The following is a 16,613-nucleotide window of genomic DNA, read 5'->3' as shown; positions in this document are numbered from 1 at the left end:
TAGCAGAGTGGCGCAGCGGAAGCGTGCTGGGCCCATAACCCAGAGGTCGATGGATCGAAACCATCCTCTGCTAGGCTTCATTTTACATCATAAGACCCGACTGACTATGCTCCTCCATAATGTACGACTGAGTATTCTACTCTGGATACAGAGACATCCTACACACATACAGCATGTGCTTCCAAATTTGGGCATCAATCTCAAATTCAAATTTTTATTTGTCACATACACAAACATACACAGTACGAAATGTAGTGAAATGCATTATACGACTGCCATTGACCCTAAAAGAGAGTTAAATTTTACAAATAAGAAATAAATATGAATAAAAGAAATACGATAGAAATTAAATTAAAAAATTAAATTAAACTAGGAAAAATAGAACTAAAAATAAAAATAGAAATGTGCTAGGAAAAAAATAGAAATATACTGTGCAAATTGAAATATACTGTACGGTGTGTGCAAATATGCATAGAGCAAAGTGTCTTAGTGCAGAGGTCTTAGTGCATCAGGCGTCAGGACGATTATTTAAGCGTTATCTGATAGTATTTATGAACATTTTACGACAATTTCTATGAATAGAATAGAATCTAAATTAGGTCCAGTATGATAAACACAGACGCTTATCTTTTTTAATTTTTTTATAATAGTTCCATAGTGCCCCTAGCGGCACAGCAAAATAACGTCTTCAAGATTTTATCTATACAGTTTCACTATTACTCTACCATTTCTTGTGTGTAGCAGAGTGGCGCAGCGGAAGCGTGCTGGGCCCATAACCCAGAGGTCGATGGATCGAAACCATCCTCTGCTAGGTCGATTTTACCTAAAACTAAACACATTTGCTTGAGTTTATAAAATAAACAAGCATTCCTCTAGAATACTGCTTTGATGCTGACATGTCTTAACCGAAAACTGTTAAATGTTGATTACATTTAATTGATTACTTAAAAGATATGCTGTTAATGTTTTGTTACCATATATATATATATATATATATATATATATAGCACAGCACCATATATGGTACTATATAGTTGGGATGATTTTTATTATATGACCTATAACTTTCCCTCATCTAGAAATGTTGAATTTGGAATATGGTGGGCTAAGTAAACCAACAACTTATGTGACAGCACTGTTGCAAAGGATTACTACCCTTCTACGTTTTCCTTACTTCCAGCCCTATCTGATAGTATTTGTGAACTAATAATCACAATCTTTATAAATAGAACCATATTTGAGTATAAGGCCCTGTATGATATATACAGACGATTTTATTTTATAGTAACACAATTCCCCCTAACGGCACAGCCAAACAATGTCTTCAAGATTTTATCTATACAGTTTCTCCATTTTTATTTTATTTTATGCGGCGCAGTGGAAGCGTGCTGGGCCCATAACCCAGAGGTCGATGGATCAAAACCAGCTGAACTGCAAAATCATGCTGAACTGCAAAATCAGTTTTAAGAGGCCGGGAAGGTTAGTGAGAGTGAGACCTACATTTGACGTTCATGTAACCTACTGGATTCCAACCACCGTTAAACAAAGAAGAAGAAGAAAGTAGTTTTCCCCATGATTGTGGTTGTGTGTACTGACCTAGACTGAGATATAAACAGAATGTATAGTAATTTATTTAAACAAAAAATGAAATATAATATTTTGAGATACAAGGTGTTGAAGGTCTCCAAATATTCTAGATTTTAATCCAAATAAACATCTGGTGGGATGCAGTGGATAAACAGGTCTAATCCACAGAGGCCTCAATTCACAGCCTACATGACCTAAAGGATATGCCGTTAATGTATTGGTACTATATACCACAGCACATTATATATCATGTTTAAATAGTACGCCCTGTATGAAAGACACAGATACTTATCCTTTTTTTAAGTGCCACAGTGCCCCCTAGCGGCACAACGAACAATGTCTTTAGGAGTTTTTCAACACAGCTTCGAAGTTATCCTTATTGTGTAGCAGACAGTGTTGGGGAAGTTACTCAAAAAAGTAATCTACTACTAATAACTACTTTACAATTTTGATTTGAATACATTACTGATTATTTTATGTAAAAAGTAATCAGATTACTAATCACGTTACTTTGAAGTTTCTTTGAAAACATTTGTTAAACACTTCTGCAGGTGCGCGAAGGCTGCCAGGGCTGGTTGGCTGGCAGGAAGGCTTTCTACTACATTCTGGAAAATGGATGTGTGGATTTGTGGTCAGTCAGCCATAAGAGAATTGGTGTGTTCAGGCGAAGATGCCTGGGGTGCATTAGGGGTTCTGGTTTTATCCCAAAAGTGGTCTGTGAGGATGGGATCAGGGCACTATGCAGGACACTCAAGTCCATCCAGTATAACCTTGGCAAACCATGTCTTCATGGAGCTCAGTTTGTGTGCAGTGACTGTGACTCTCTATGAACAGCCTGTGCTTTCAGCAATGAGTTTCTGTTGCTTTCCCTCCTTGTGGTGAGCGTCGATTGAATGTTTGACTGTATGATACTAACACAGACTTTCCTTTCTTTCCTGTTTTATAGTGCTATGGGGCTATGGTGTACATGGATGTGAGAATGTTCATTCAGCCACAAGAGAATTGATGTGTTAACATGAAGAGGGTGTATTAGTTATTCTGGTTTATCTATCTATCCATCCGTTTATGTAGTTTAGGAAATCTTAATGCATACAGAGCAGAGGCGTAATTGCTGCATATCAAGTCAAGTAGGCTTTTACTGTCATTTCAGGCATATGCAGTTCAGTACACAGTGAAATGAAACAATATTCCTCCAGGAATATTTACAATGTAAATTAATAAAACTAACCAGCTAAGACATCTAATTAGCTGACTACAAAAATAGGCACCATAAATTAACAAAACTATTTAAGAAATATACAAACGACAAAAAAAAAAAACAGCAAAAGACAACATAAAGTGCACATGCAAATGTACAAACAAAAGCTACAGCACAACACAATGTAATACTCTGTGATGTCAGGTAGTGCAAATAAATTGTCCATGAGATGATAGATAAAAAAACAGTAAACATTTCTCGTTGAAGTAAAAGCAATGATAAATAAGTTCTTATGCAAATAAAACTAATATATGTTGTGCAAAAAAGCAATTGCAGGTTGGTGTGTGAAATTGCTAGATTGTGGATGTATGCGTTACATTAACCAACATCTATTAACAATATCCAAACTCATGCAACAACACCTTGACATAAACTATCCTGTGCATTCTTACATTAAATTGTGAGAAAACAACGTTTAAATCGTAACGCTGGAGCAGTAGAAAAGTCAAACAAAATCAAAAGACAACATCTGACTACTCTGTCCCCCCCTTACGTCAGATTAAATATTTCACCCTTGATACAGAGACATCCTTTACAGGTGTGTGCTTTCAAATTTGGGCATCAGTTTAGGGAGGATTATTTAAGCCTTATCTGATATTATTTATGATCTAATTATCATTATCGCTATAAAAATAACCGTGTTGCAATATATAAAATAGATATTCTCAAATGTATACTGTATATTCTCAAAAGAAAAAAAAAATAGTGTCACAGTGTCCCCAAGCGGCGTTGTAACGCAAAGTCTTCAGGTTCTTATCTAAACAGTTTCACTTACGTGTTCGTGTAGCAGAGTGGCGCAGCGGAAGCGTGCTGGGCCCATAACCCAGAGGTCGATGGATCGAAACCATCCTCTGCTAGGTTGATTTTGATTAAACATCTCTTAACGAAAAAGCTCCTACTAAATGCTGATGCTTACGTGCTGACCCATAAAAACGCTCCTATTCAGCCTTATGATGTCCTTTCTCGTGTTTGAAGCAATTGCCAGCATGATTGTTTGACGCACACCGCTGTTATAATCTGTATCTATTATAACCTGCTGTTATAATAACCTCCCCACTCCAAAGAAGGCTTTCTACTTGATTTTAAAATATGGATGTGGACATGTGTGTTCATTCAGCCATCAGAGAATTGGTGTGTTCAGGCGAGGAGACCTGGGGTGTATTAGGTCTTCTGGTTCATCCCCAAAGTGGTCTGTGAGGATGGGACCATGGGACTGCACAAGTCCATCCGGTTTAACCTTGGCAAACCATTTCTTCATGGAGCTTGATTTGTGCACAGGGACAACGTGATGCTGTTACAAGTTTGGGCTTATGTCCTATGTGGACTGAATTTGGAGCAGGGTAGGCTGAGCAAATCAACAACTGTAACAGCACCAATAAAAAGAATTGCTATGTTCTTTTCTTCCAGATTTATTTAATACTGTCTTTTTTTTTTTTTTTTTTTTTAGCTGATCTTGTATAATAGACATTATTATAATTTTTTCTAGTACCACAGTGCCCCCTATAGGTAGATTTAAACAAGTTCTTCGGAATTTTATCTATACATTTCATAATTTTTACAGTTTTACCTTGTAGCAGAGTGGCGCAGCGGAAGCGTGCTGGGCCCATAACCCAGAGGTCGATGGATCGAAACCATCCTCTGCTATGATGGCTGTACAACCCACAAATTTTTAATAAAAAAAGCTGTCTTATCTAATAGACTCCTCTAATTTCTATGTATTAAAAAGGTCTTAACTAAAATGTGTTACACGTTGGTTACCATGTAAACTCATGCATGTTAGATGTTGTCCCAGATTTTCTTCTCTTTTCAATCATACATCCTCTTATACCAAATTAATCTTGGTTGATCACATACAGTGAAAACTCTTTACATTTATGCCAAAGTATTGCTTTAATAAGGTAAGTCAGCATTCAGCTACTGCAATTTTTATATCTTTTCTAAATTAAACAACATTGTTTCCAGCTAAATGACCTGTGGTTTGTACCTGAACCCTTTCAAACCTTTCCAGGGTGTTAAAGCTGTTTTTATGGCACCACAGGGGTCTAATACTTTATCAAGTAGTTGGGTTTAGTGTTGTGGCTGTATGACCTGTATATATACCTTGTAGACCCTATAGACATTTGGTTACCATTCATATGCAGCTACATATGTAGCTGTAGAGCAAAATCAAGGGTTACAGCTTGTGATTTATATCAGTATCCACATGGTGTCGCTCGTTCACAGGTTTTTTATTTTTGTACTAAATACCTCTTTAATGTCTTGCTATAAAATCACCATTCCCATAAACAACCTGCTGGGGCCAAGCTTGTTCCCAACATCCACCCCCCCCCCCCCCCCCCCCCCATATTTTTTTCATACCAGCCTGATCATGTCCATTCTAGTCTTTAAAAAAACCTTAGCCAGCATGGTTGTTTTACGCAGACCTCTCCACGACTGAAAGTGCAGAACAAAGTGATCCAAAGCCAGAGATGAGTCACCTCAGCTAGAGGACCTCGTTGCTAAGCAGTCCAAGGTACATATAAACATCTCCGCCACCTCCACATTTACTTGTGTGTATATCTGTCATGAAGAGACATTGAGAGTAAAGCCAACCTCTCATAAACAGCAGCATGGGCTCTTTAGGACATACAGAGCTGAATGTTCCTTTAAGAAAAAACACAATACCTTTAAAATATATGCAACAGAAAAACACAAAGTTGACAAAGATGGTTACTCTTCAATAATTAAAACCTTATAAACAACAACATCAAAGCAGAAAGAGGTAACTGAGAAAGTAAACAATGGCTGAAAAATCAGTGGCCAATATTATGTTAAGCCCCTAGCCTTTGTGTCTTAAGCCACAACTTGTAATGGAATATTAATATTCATACACATGTTATTCCCTGGAATGGTACTCAAAAAGTTACATTTCTGTAATGTCAAATCCAGCCTTAAGGTACATTCGCATACTTTCTACCTTGCCAAACGACAAATGTACCTTTTTCCTTATTGTGTACTAATAAATATTAAATGAAGTAAATTGAAGTAAAAGCACCACTCATAAAAATAACTCTCGAAGTGACCTCATACGTGTGTTAGAACATCATCATTAAATGCTGCTTCATTGAATTCCCAAAACTGTTGTGAACATTAACTCTAAACTGTGTGATGGTAAATGCTACTGTTTATCTCAGTCAAACTGTTTAGAGAGCAAGTCCTAATACAGCTGCTGTAGACTTCTTGTTCCCAATAACAAATGTCTTTGTGTATAAACAGCACTATCAATCTATGACTTTTCGTACGTACTGTAAATGTATAACGAATGCAAACACTGGAAATTGAGATCTAAACTAGAAACCATTTCTCTGTCTTATCACTGCTGCTCCATAGATTTTCAGGAAAACTCAATTTGTAGTTCAGTGCCTGAGCCATTTTATTTAATATAATTATGCTGAAAAAAATATATATTACATGATAATAATATGACAACCTTATGTTGGCAGTCAAATTGCCAATGCATCCATCTAGGAATCTCTGCAGTCCAACAAGGGAGCTGTGAGGGCCAATGGTTATGTACGACCATTGTATTTATTCCCTTTTTTACAACCATGGTAGGTCCATATTGGACTGTCTTTGGACTGTCAAAGGAAACTGAAATTACCAAAGGATACTTATCAAACACGGAGAGAACCTGCATATTCTTTGCACACAGACCTTGAGGCAGGAATAGAACCCAAACCTTGGAGGTGCAAGGTGACAGTGCTAACCAATAAGCCATTAGCCAAACAGTTCCATTGCAACAAAAGAAACTCCAGTCAGGTAATGTTTTCTGTTAAAAGTTTTTTTTTTTAACTCTTGGGTTGAGCAGGTGATGTGATTAACTGTTGTGTACCTGGGCACTGTTAAAAATGGGTTGAAGATGCGATGAAGCTGCAGAATGCATGTTACAAGGTAAACACCAGAGGGCGAAATTGCACCATTTTCTCGTTTCACTTGTGCTGACGTTAGAAAGTCATCTTCTGTCTAAAGATCAATGAATGAATCATTCTGTGTCTATCTCCTGAACAGATGCGTTGTAACAATAGGACGACCACTGACACAACTTATTATTTAAAGGGCCATAATTTGTTAATCAATCTAGCTCTATAACACCATCTTGGATCAAGTTAATACTTTATCTTAGCGTTCAACAATGACATCGACTATAGTCCTCCTTACACCTAACCGGCTTGGGTTCAATGCTTCTTTTCTAAAATCAGTCATGTAATTTTACAACTATGACTGCATGCCCCTACCAAGACAAAAACCACTCAATGACCTTCAGCACATGGGCTACATTCCAGCACACACTGCATTGATAAATATGCTTTGCCAGATAAGTGGGTTAACATGACCGCATCGCTGGCCCACTATTCTGAGAATCTATTATGAAGGAGGTTGAAATCATCATTGTAGTTCTGCTCACTACCGTTTGGCACCCACCTCCCCCCAGCATCCCCATACAACTCAGCTCACGTCCAAGGCTCTCAGTGAATTAAAATCGATCACAGGTTTCCATAATTATTTTAGTAACGTATTTAGTCTAACAGTAAGCGTTTTAAAATGTAGCCCTGATCTGCGTGACCAGAAGCGTTATCAGTGCAGCAGGAGGAGGAGGAGGAGGGAAATCCCCTCTGATGGACCCCTGAGTCTGAATCACGTCTAGAGTTTGTGGAAGGCCAAAACCTCCAAAAGAGCACCACAAAGCTTTGTCCTGTTTTAAAAATATATATTTTAAATATATAATGTTATATATATGTAAATGTTACTCACTCATTGTCTATACCACTTTGTCCTGTATAGGGTTGTGAGGGGCCTGGACCATATCCCGGGAGACTGGGGACACGTGGCGGGTCTAACGCAGGACACACACACATTCACAGGCTCATTCACACACTAGGTGCAATTTGGGAACGCCAATTAGTCTAATCTGCATGTCTTTGGACTGTGGGAGAAAACGTGAGTACCCGGAAGAAACCCACCAAGCATAGGGAGAACATGAAATCTCCATGCACACAGACCTGAAGCGGGAAACAAACCTGGACCCTGGAGGTGCAAGGCGACAGTACTAAACACTAAGCCCCCATGCCACCTAAAATGTAAATGCATATTTTCATATAGTCCTATATGTTATCTCAACATGCAGTATGTCCAGGGGGGGTCCAAAAATTCTGGGACCACACTGAAATGATCGGATTAAAAAAGTGAAAACAAAGAGAAACGTTGTTGCACAATTTCTGGGTCTTTTTTTTTATTTAAGCACATTTGTGATACCGACCTTGGGAGCTCCACTGAAGAAAAATCATATTTTCTACAAGTCTCATTCCTCATATTAATGTTTATGTTGATTTAATTTAACATTTATACTTTGTATTCAGATACTTTATATTTGGATATAAGGGACAAGATATTATTGTATTTTTCTTCTTCTTCTTTCTAGCTTAAATCCTTCTTAATCAAGGTATGCTCAAGACATTTAATTGCAGGAATACACTTTTTATTTTATAATGGATTTTACAAGTTTAGGAACAGTGTACAGTACATCCCAACAGTATGCTCAAAAAGCAAAAACCTTAAATACTGCTCTAAAGTTGCTGTATAGCCTAAGTAAGCAATTAACATAATAATATAACCTAATCAATGGATTGGTGTGATTAGTGTGAGGCTGTGATGAGGTCAGTGTTCAGAAAAAACTGATTTGTTATAAACTTCAAAGTGCTTATCAAGATTTATCCTTAACATATCAGAATTTGCGCCTATTTTTGTAAAAAAAAAAGTAACTAATTTGTAGTTTGTAGTTTGCCCTACAGTGTAAAAACTAATCGTATATATTAAAAATCACTGTTATGTTTGGTCGTTTGCTTCACTTTTGATACTTCTGGCCTTCCATAGTGAGATGCGCATCGCCCCCGCCGCAGCCCCCGCGTGGAGTGATGGTGATTCTCCGCAAGAAGCCCCGCCTCTTGTATGACATCACTGACTCTACTCTGCCATAAATAAAGGGGGACCCGACTCATCTCTCATCATAAAACCACTGAGGAGATCACACTGAAGAAGAGCAGCAGAAGGAGCTATAAACTACAGGAACTAAAAGGATTTTTATTTTCTTAGGATCCGTTTGGAGTTCTTAACTCGGGAACAAGGCACTGGACAAACTAACATATTAACATGTATGTATTACATTGATGTATCAATTATTTAAAATGTTTTTAAAAAGCATTTAGTGATTGTAGCCTAATAATATTAATAATAATATTAATAATAATAAATATAATAATAATAATTATTATTATTATATATATTAATAACTTTAAGACAGCAGTATATCATAATCATAGAACAATTCATACAGCACTTTAATGTGTTATATTTACTTTAACAGAACCTAATTCCATATCTTTTCATCTTTTACAGTTTTCAGATTGTGATCTACTTTCTTGTCGAGTGAGGTATTAATAAACCGCAGCCTGGTTTGAAGCCATGACATTGAACAAAGGCGACAAGTTGCGGAACATGGACAAAAGGAGAGGGAGCACCCCGTTCCCCATGCACCTTCAGACTCTGCACCGGAGGAGCATGCCAGTGGACGACCGCGAGCTGCGCTCCTCCATGCCCCCTGCGCTGCCGGGAGAACTGTCCAACCTGACGCGCTGCACGTCCTACAGTCCCAACGAGCAGCACCGACACAGCTGCGTGTCCGATTCCTCCGACTCGGTCATCTCCTCCGGTAGCGACTCCGACGGACAGATCTACAAGGTCGTACTTTTGGGAGAGCACGGTGTGGGGAAGTCCACTCTTGCGCGCATTTTCGGCGGGGTGGAGGACACCCTGGACTACGAGGACGCAGGTAATGACGTCAATAATTACATTAAAGCTAGATATAAGGGTGAATCCCAAGGAGCCATCAGGATCACCCCATCATACTGTGTGTGTGTGTGTGTGTGTGTGTGTGTTTAAGTGTGTTATGGGCAGTGGAGTTTGTTTTTGGAATGGAATGAGACTTATTGATTGCTGCTATTTCCATCCAGTTACCATTGCCTCCATTACCCACAAAGAGATAGTGCAGTTGCTGTCAATCAATGCAGGCATTAATATAATGGCTCTAAATGGCAGTGATAGCCAGTGGGACTGATGCTGAAAAGTGATATTAAGTGCAATAGGTTAAGCTGACCATACTGTATATTTCGTTCCATTCTTCTAGGAAATACATATGACAGATCTATTGCTGTTGACGGAGAAGAAGCAAATATCTTATTATATGACATCTGGGAACAGGTGAGCTAATCATGGTTACTCAGTACAAGGTTTTAGAAGCATGCAGTTCCTATAAACACACTGAACACAACACAGACCGGCAATGTGTTAACCAGATACCAATTGTGTGATCTTTTAGGACAACAGCCAATGGCTGAAGGATCAGTGTATGCGTATGGGTGATGCCTACATTATCGTCTATTCTGTGACGGACAAGTCGAGTTTTGAGAAAGCATCAGAGCTCCGCATACAGCTGCGCCGGGCACGACAGTCAGAGAACATCCCCATCATCCTGGTTGGAAACAAGACTGACCTAGTACGCTCCAGAGAAGTGTCTGTAGATGGTAGGTAGAGTCTGTCTGTTTAAACAGTCATTCCCCAGCCAGCTCTTTATTTGTGCTGATGTATAGAAGACTGAGTAAAGTAGACTCTAGAGTAGACTAGACTTTCTTTGACTACCAAGTAATTAGTATAAAAATGTCAGTATCATCCTTTATCCATGCAGTAAAATGCGAAACAAAGAAATATTAGAAGTGTCTTAATCAACAATGTGATTGACTGATTAAAATGGCTCTACATTTAGGCATTTGCAGATTACTGTTATAACTGCCATCATCAGGCATACTAATCCTTCTAGCTTGCCTTTACATTTCAGATAAATGTAAAGCTGTTAATAAACTGCATGCATTCCTAGGTTACTAATGCATGGCTTGTTAAATAAACCATGCAAAATAAAGTCAATAGCCCCTCCCCTCCCCATGTGCACTAGGTAATAACGAATCCCTCTAACCTGTATTCATTTTCCCTCCATTTTTCTTGTAGAGGGAAGTGCGTGTGCTGTTGTGTTCGACTGCAAGTTCATTGAGACCTCGGCATCTCTACATCACAACGTCCGCACTCTGTTTGAGGGTATTGTAAGGCAGATCCGGCTCCGGAGGGACAGCAAGGAGGAGAACGCACGACGCATGGCTAACTGCAAACGTCGTGAGAGCATCAGCAAGAAGGCCAAGCGCTTTCTGGGTCGCATGGTTGCACGCAAGAACAAGAAGATGGCCTTTAGGCAAAAGTCCAAGTCCTGTCACGACCTTTCAGTACTCTGAGCAAGAAGGACTTGTAGAGCCACTAAGACCAGAAGCTGTGTGTGTATTTTTTTTGACACTAACTCAAGGACTAGACAACTGTACAGAGATATCTTTACATATTTTATATTGTAAAACAGACAAACAGAAAACCAACAATAGTCAGTGGTATCGACTTGCATGAGGCTTTTTAAGTTTATATATTTTATTTTATATTTTTTTTGCCTTAAAGTTGTTGAGTGGTCAATTTCTAGCAGTGCAAGTAGAAGTCAATGCCTCGAAGCCATTTCATTGTGGACTGAGAGCTTTGGGCATGCCTTCTTAACAGAAGAGTTTGTGAATGCAGTAGCAATTTGTACTCATGTACAGCTCCCAGAGGTGGGATACACTTTCTCATGTACATGTCAAAAAAATGAGCACAATTCATATTCCTCACTGATATGAAAATGGAATCATATTTACTTGAATCTGAGTGCGCAGGTACGTACTTCAGCACTTCAGAAATACATGATTAGGGTTTAGGGGGAGACCCTGGACTGAGAAATTTCACACGTTTAATCATCAAAATATTATTTAAGTGCAAGGTGTAACTGATTATCGTAGAAGCAATAAATTATGTTGTTTTTCAAAATGTTTGATTTGCACTTCCATTTAATATTATTTGCTTGTTAATTTTATTACGTTTACACTAATTTTATAATAAAAAGCAATAATTTAACAAACGACATCCTTTTTTTTTACTGCTATAACTAAAACACACACACACACACACACACACACACACACATGCACACACACACACACACACACATGCACACACACACACACACACACACACACACACACACACACACACACACACACACACACTTCTTCAGGAAGCTCAGTTTCATGTAATGTATTCCCTCATCCATATGTAGGTGTGGAATTATTCAGGGACTTGTTGACCAGGAGTATCATTAAAGGAAACAAGGCAGTTAAGAGGGGTTGCAATTAAAGAGGTTAAACATTAAGTTAAAGAGAGCAGACACAGTCCCCTCAAACTTGAGATTTCAACCATTCTGTCTTTGCTGAGGACCAGAGCAAGCACTCACCTACTTTTATAAGGTATGCTTTAAAATTAAATTAAAATTCATACAGCATATAAAGGATATTTTTTGACTTAAGAGATTCGGGGATTCAGCTAATCTATAAGTTTATATACAGTAGACCTTATGTTTTCTTATCCTTGCTAATAATATACTAGACGTCCATTTCGGACATAATTCCAAATGACTTCCTCTTGTGTTGTAATTAAACATACTAGAAAAGTAGTTAAATTAATCAGGTCTGGAAATCTTCTAGTCACTGCAAAATCTTAATTAAATAAATAAACCAATCCTAACAATTTTGTGCACCTAATCTTTGATTTCCATTATCTGAAACATTGTTTTAAATATGAAGGTTATCTTTAACTTGGCTCTTAAATTGTACTACTCTGTGCATGAATAGGGAAGTTAATTGCATGGTGTAAACTCCACATTGTAAATGTGAATGGTTTATAATTAGCCATCCTAGTGTTTTGGAAGATTTTCTGATTGGTGGATCAAATTTAAATTTGTAGTATAACGTTCCAAATTCCCACCACTGATCTCTATACCATGCTAAAGTTTATTACAGTTACACAGGTTTTTTCTCAAAAATACACTTAAGGTAAAATAGTTTGCAGTATATAAAAATCCTAAAATCCTGCATAATGATAAAATATGAACTTTTTTTATAGCTAATTTGTAGCCGGCTATAGGTCACAGTGTGCTCAGTGAATGAGATGTCTTCATGGATCAAAACACTAAATGTAGGTCTTTTTTTTTAATTTATTTTACTAAATGTATTTAATTGTATAATGTTTTATAATTCATGCACTGCATAAAACAATATATTTCAAGTTCAACTTTTACACCGTTAGAAGTAAATGCTTTTTATTCTCTTTTTTAATTTAAGCTGCTGCTTTGTCTGTCTACTTTATATGGAGAAGCAGCACACCTTAGGATTGGTGTTCCAGAAAACTATGATGGTATTTTCCCTTGGTACCTAACCAAGGTGAGTTCTTCCCAGAAAGGACAAACTTGCAGTGTTGTTCTAATTTGGAACAGACTCCAAAATCAAAGACTTTAAGTTAACTGACTTTTATTTCATAAAAAAAGAAAAAAAGGCTAATTTAGGATAACTTTTAGACATTTCCTATAGAATATGACATTGGCTAATATACAATTTAAAAACAAAAAATCATTAATACATCGTAAAGCACACTGGAATCTCTTTGTTCTCACATTTTAGATCTAAATGAAGTGGATATTAATGGTGCCCTTGTGTTAATGGTTTGACTGTAAGGTTTTAAAAACCTTCTAGACTTAAGAGGTGATGGAAGTTAAAAAGCAGGAAGCCTGTGTGCATGCTATTCATTTACCTCTTTTACAAAATTCAATGATCCAAGGTGTAATTACGAGCTGCATGCATCACTAAACATTGCATGACTCCCCAGCACAAAGCTTGAGGGCCAGTTGTGCCATGTCCAAAATGGCATGCAATTTAACCAGAGGCCATAGTAATAATGAACATTTCTGTCTCCCTTGCCTTTTCCCTCTGTGTTTGTATAAGTGGGGTGGGGTGGGGTGGGGGGGGGGGGGTGCTAGAGACAATTTGCCACACTCAGTGTTTACTATTAAGCTCCCAAAATGTTCTCTGAATGCATTGAGGACTGACTAATTACCGTGTACTGAAAGAACATAATAATGCTTATTTTGTTTGTTTAGAATTTCAGAAAGAAGGCACAAGATGAGTTATGAGTCATGTTCTTTATATGCGGCTACCAATTAACCAAATCAGTAATATAAAAAGCAATAGTTCTATTTAAGAATTTAACTCACACAAAATTATCTCTACCCCAATTATGGCTGATGAGATTTTTTAGTATCTAAGGTTAGCTTCTTTGGTGATATGCTAAAATTACCAAATGTGGGTACCAAGTAAGAAACCCATCATTACAATCACATTGCACATTGTTATTTTACATTGTTCAAGACAGTCTCTTAAACAAAAAACAGACAAAAATTATGTTGCTGAGTTTAAAACAATAATTCATCTTGAAAATCATCTTGACGCCATAAATATTTTACACAAGTCTTATAGTCAAGTTTGGATTTTTTTTAAATTACCAAAGTTTAAAGTTAGAATTGAATGTTTATAAGTGATGCAGATGAAAACAAACAACATTACTCCGTTAAACAATGCATAAAAAAATCCATGATGCCAAATCACCCAATAAGCTTTGCTTACTTGTTAGATACTATAGCCATATAGTACAATTAGAGAAGCAATATAGACACCACCCATGATGTGGCATAAGAGGACCATTATATTAATGCAATTTTTTTGTCTAATTTCAGCATAGGAAATATTTTATTAATCAATCAGACCAGCAGGATCTACTTTCTACTGTTAAATCAGTTGGACCATCCTTAACCAATCAAGTGTTCATGAACTACAAATCACTTGAGTAGCATGCACTGATGATGTTGACTCACTATGTGGTATACTTTTGCCACATAAAAGCTAGAATCCTCAACCAGTTTGTATGTGTTTTACTGAACATGATCCGCACTAGGGTTAACCCAGCTGTAGCGTGTGTTTAAGTGCCAGTAATTGAAAGGATTTATCTGCCAGTAGCAGAAATCCCTCTGTGGGGCTCAGTGGGTTACATGGTATGGATGGTATCTTAATAATCAGCTCCCAGTAGACATTTCTCCCACACAAAATTGGCTGTCAAAGCAAACCACAAACAAGTAGCAAAAACACATCAAGGGTACCAATATTGTACTGATATTGACCACTAATATCCTCATTGTAAAAAAGCATTTGATAATTTTGTGGAAACAGTTGGTGTGGTGGTTCAGTCATTAGGGCATGGATTTATAGATCAGAAGGTTGGGTATTCAAATCCCAGCACCTCAATACTACTGTGATTGTGTCCTTAAGGAAAAGCTTTAACCTTGAGTTCAATTGTATTCTGCACCAAGTTGTAAGTTGCTTTTTTAACAAGAACCAAATGAGCAAATATACTGGTATTATGTATTATTTAATACTATGCAAGATCTTGCACTTCTTTAATGTTGTTTGCAGTATGGGTATTTACTGTAAAATTTACAGTACTTTACTTCTAACCCAGCTGAAAGAGTCATCAGTTGTGGTGAGAAAAAAAATCACTGTCATGCTATATGTATGTATGTTGATAAACAATATAATCCATTGATCACATCACTTTCACAAAGAAACGCTTGAAATCTAATTTTAAATCTAACTCAAATCGTTTTTTTTTCCGCTTGTTTTTCTTGTTACGGTTGCACTTGTTCCCATAGTTGCCTGATCTTCCCTTAACATATGCTGATCTGATGGTGAGCGGTGATGATGAGGGCATTTTTGGAGTAGAGTCAGGTTTCTTGTATGCCTTAAAACCTCTGGACCGGGAGAAGAAACCAACATACTCCCTTCAAGTTAGTAGACTTTAAAGTTAAAATCCAACTGACTTTTTTACTCATTAAGCAAAACCGAATTACCTTTTTTAAACTGACTTCTTTTTACTGGCAAACTGAAAGCCAACAATAAGAAAGAAATATAAAACAAAAAATACTTATGCAACGAGACATTAATAACATTTAATACTGTCAGTCAAGCTTAAATGGCTAATTCTTTATGTTTTGTTTTTTAAAGAAAAAGTGCTTGAGACTGCTATTGGGCATCTAATCTAATACAATTTTAAGGCTGACAAATGCTGTGGAAAATCATATAATAAATGGGGTCACCGTTGGCACTGAAAAGCCTTGTCATGTGACCATTAAATTTACCTGCAATTTTTTTTCTCAGGTTTCTTTCACGGCATCCATGCACCCACAGAGCTTTAGTGTAGAGGTGTGCGTCATCGATAAGAATGACAACGTACCCATGTTCCTGCAAGAGAGCATGCGAGGCACTGTTCAACTTGGCCTGCTGAGAGGTGGGAGAGTTCAACCAGGCTCCAGTACAAAATGAGTACTTCATTATTTCTTTATAAAGCATTTATGTTATCCAGGGCTTAAAAAAAAAACATATTTAGTACTAGATCAACATTATATTTATACAAATCATAAGAAAAAATTAATAAAAGCACAGAGGAGTTAAATAAGCTGACAGCAAAACAAATGCGCCTCTTAAACAATACTATCCAGATTTATTTTGAAAATTGCTGTAACATATAATGTGATTCAGTACTATGCAAACAGTGTAATGTTAATTGAAAAAAGAGGTACATTTGCGATGGGCACATCTTCTTCATTGGGAAAAGTACTGTCACATTGTAAACATGATTTCTTGAAATTGGGTAAGCACTAGTGCAATGTTACAAA

General features: G+C 37.3%; 2 protein-coding genes across 2 annotated transcripts in view; both read left to right on the top strand.

The window, feature by feature from the left end:
- The first annotated feature begins 8,898 nt into the window (after positions 1 to 8,898).
- On the top strand, positions 8,899 to 11,912 carry rrad (Ras-related associated with diabetes). The gene is made up of 5 exons (XM_053491492.1): positions 8,899 to 9,033; positions 9,278 to 9,710; positions 10,065 to 10,138; positions 10,257 to 10,461; positions 10,940 to 11,912. Exons 2-5 carry the CDS (start codon positions 9,344 to 9,346, stop codon positions 11,215 to 11,217), a joined length of 924 nt encoding a protein of 307 aa, XP_053347467.1. The 5' UTR covers positions 8,899 to 9,033; positions 9,278 to 9,343; the 3' UTR covers positions 11,218 to 11,912.
- A 312-nt stretch (positions 11,913 to 12,224) lies between these two features.
- Positions 12,225 to 16,613, top strand: part of cdh16 (cadherin 16, KSP-cadherin) — a 43,279-nt gene continuing 38,890 nt past the window's right edge. Inside the window, exons 1-5 of the mRNA XM_053493070.1 lie at positions 12,225 to 12,303; positions 12,959 to 13,030; positions 13,177 to 13,275; positions 15,591 to 15,725; positions 16,096 to 16,225. Of these exons, the coding sequence (XP_053349045.1) occupies positions 13,004 to 13,030; positions 13,177 to 13,275; positions 15,591 to 15,725; positions 16,096 to 16,225 (391 nt within the window). The 5' untranslated portion in view covers positions 12,225 to 12,303; positions 12,959 to 13,003. The remainder of the gene's footprint in view (positions 12,304 to 12,958; positions 13,031 to 13,176; positions 13,276 to 15,590; positions 15,726 to 16,095; positions 16,226 to 16,613) is intronic.

This window comes from Clarias gariepinus, chromosome 3 (assembly GCF_024256425.1).
Source record: "Clarias gariepinus isolate MV-2021 ecotype Netherlands chromosome 3, CGAR_prim_01v2, whole genome shotgun sequence".
Classification (NCBI taxonomy): Eukaryota; Metazoa; Chordata; class Actinopteri; order Siluriformes; family Clariidae; genus Clarias; species Clarias gariepinus.
Note: the sequence above shows the minus strand (reverse complement) of the source record. Positions and strands in the feature narration are given on the sequence as shown.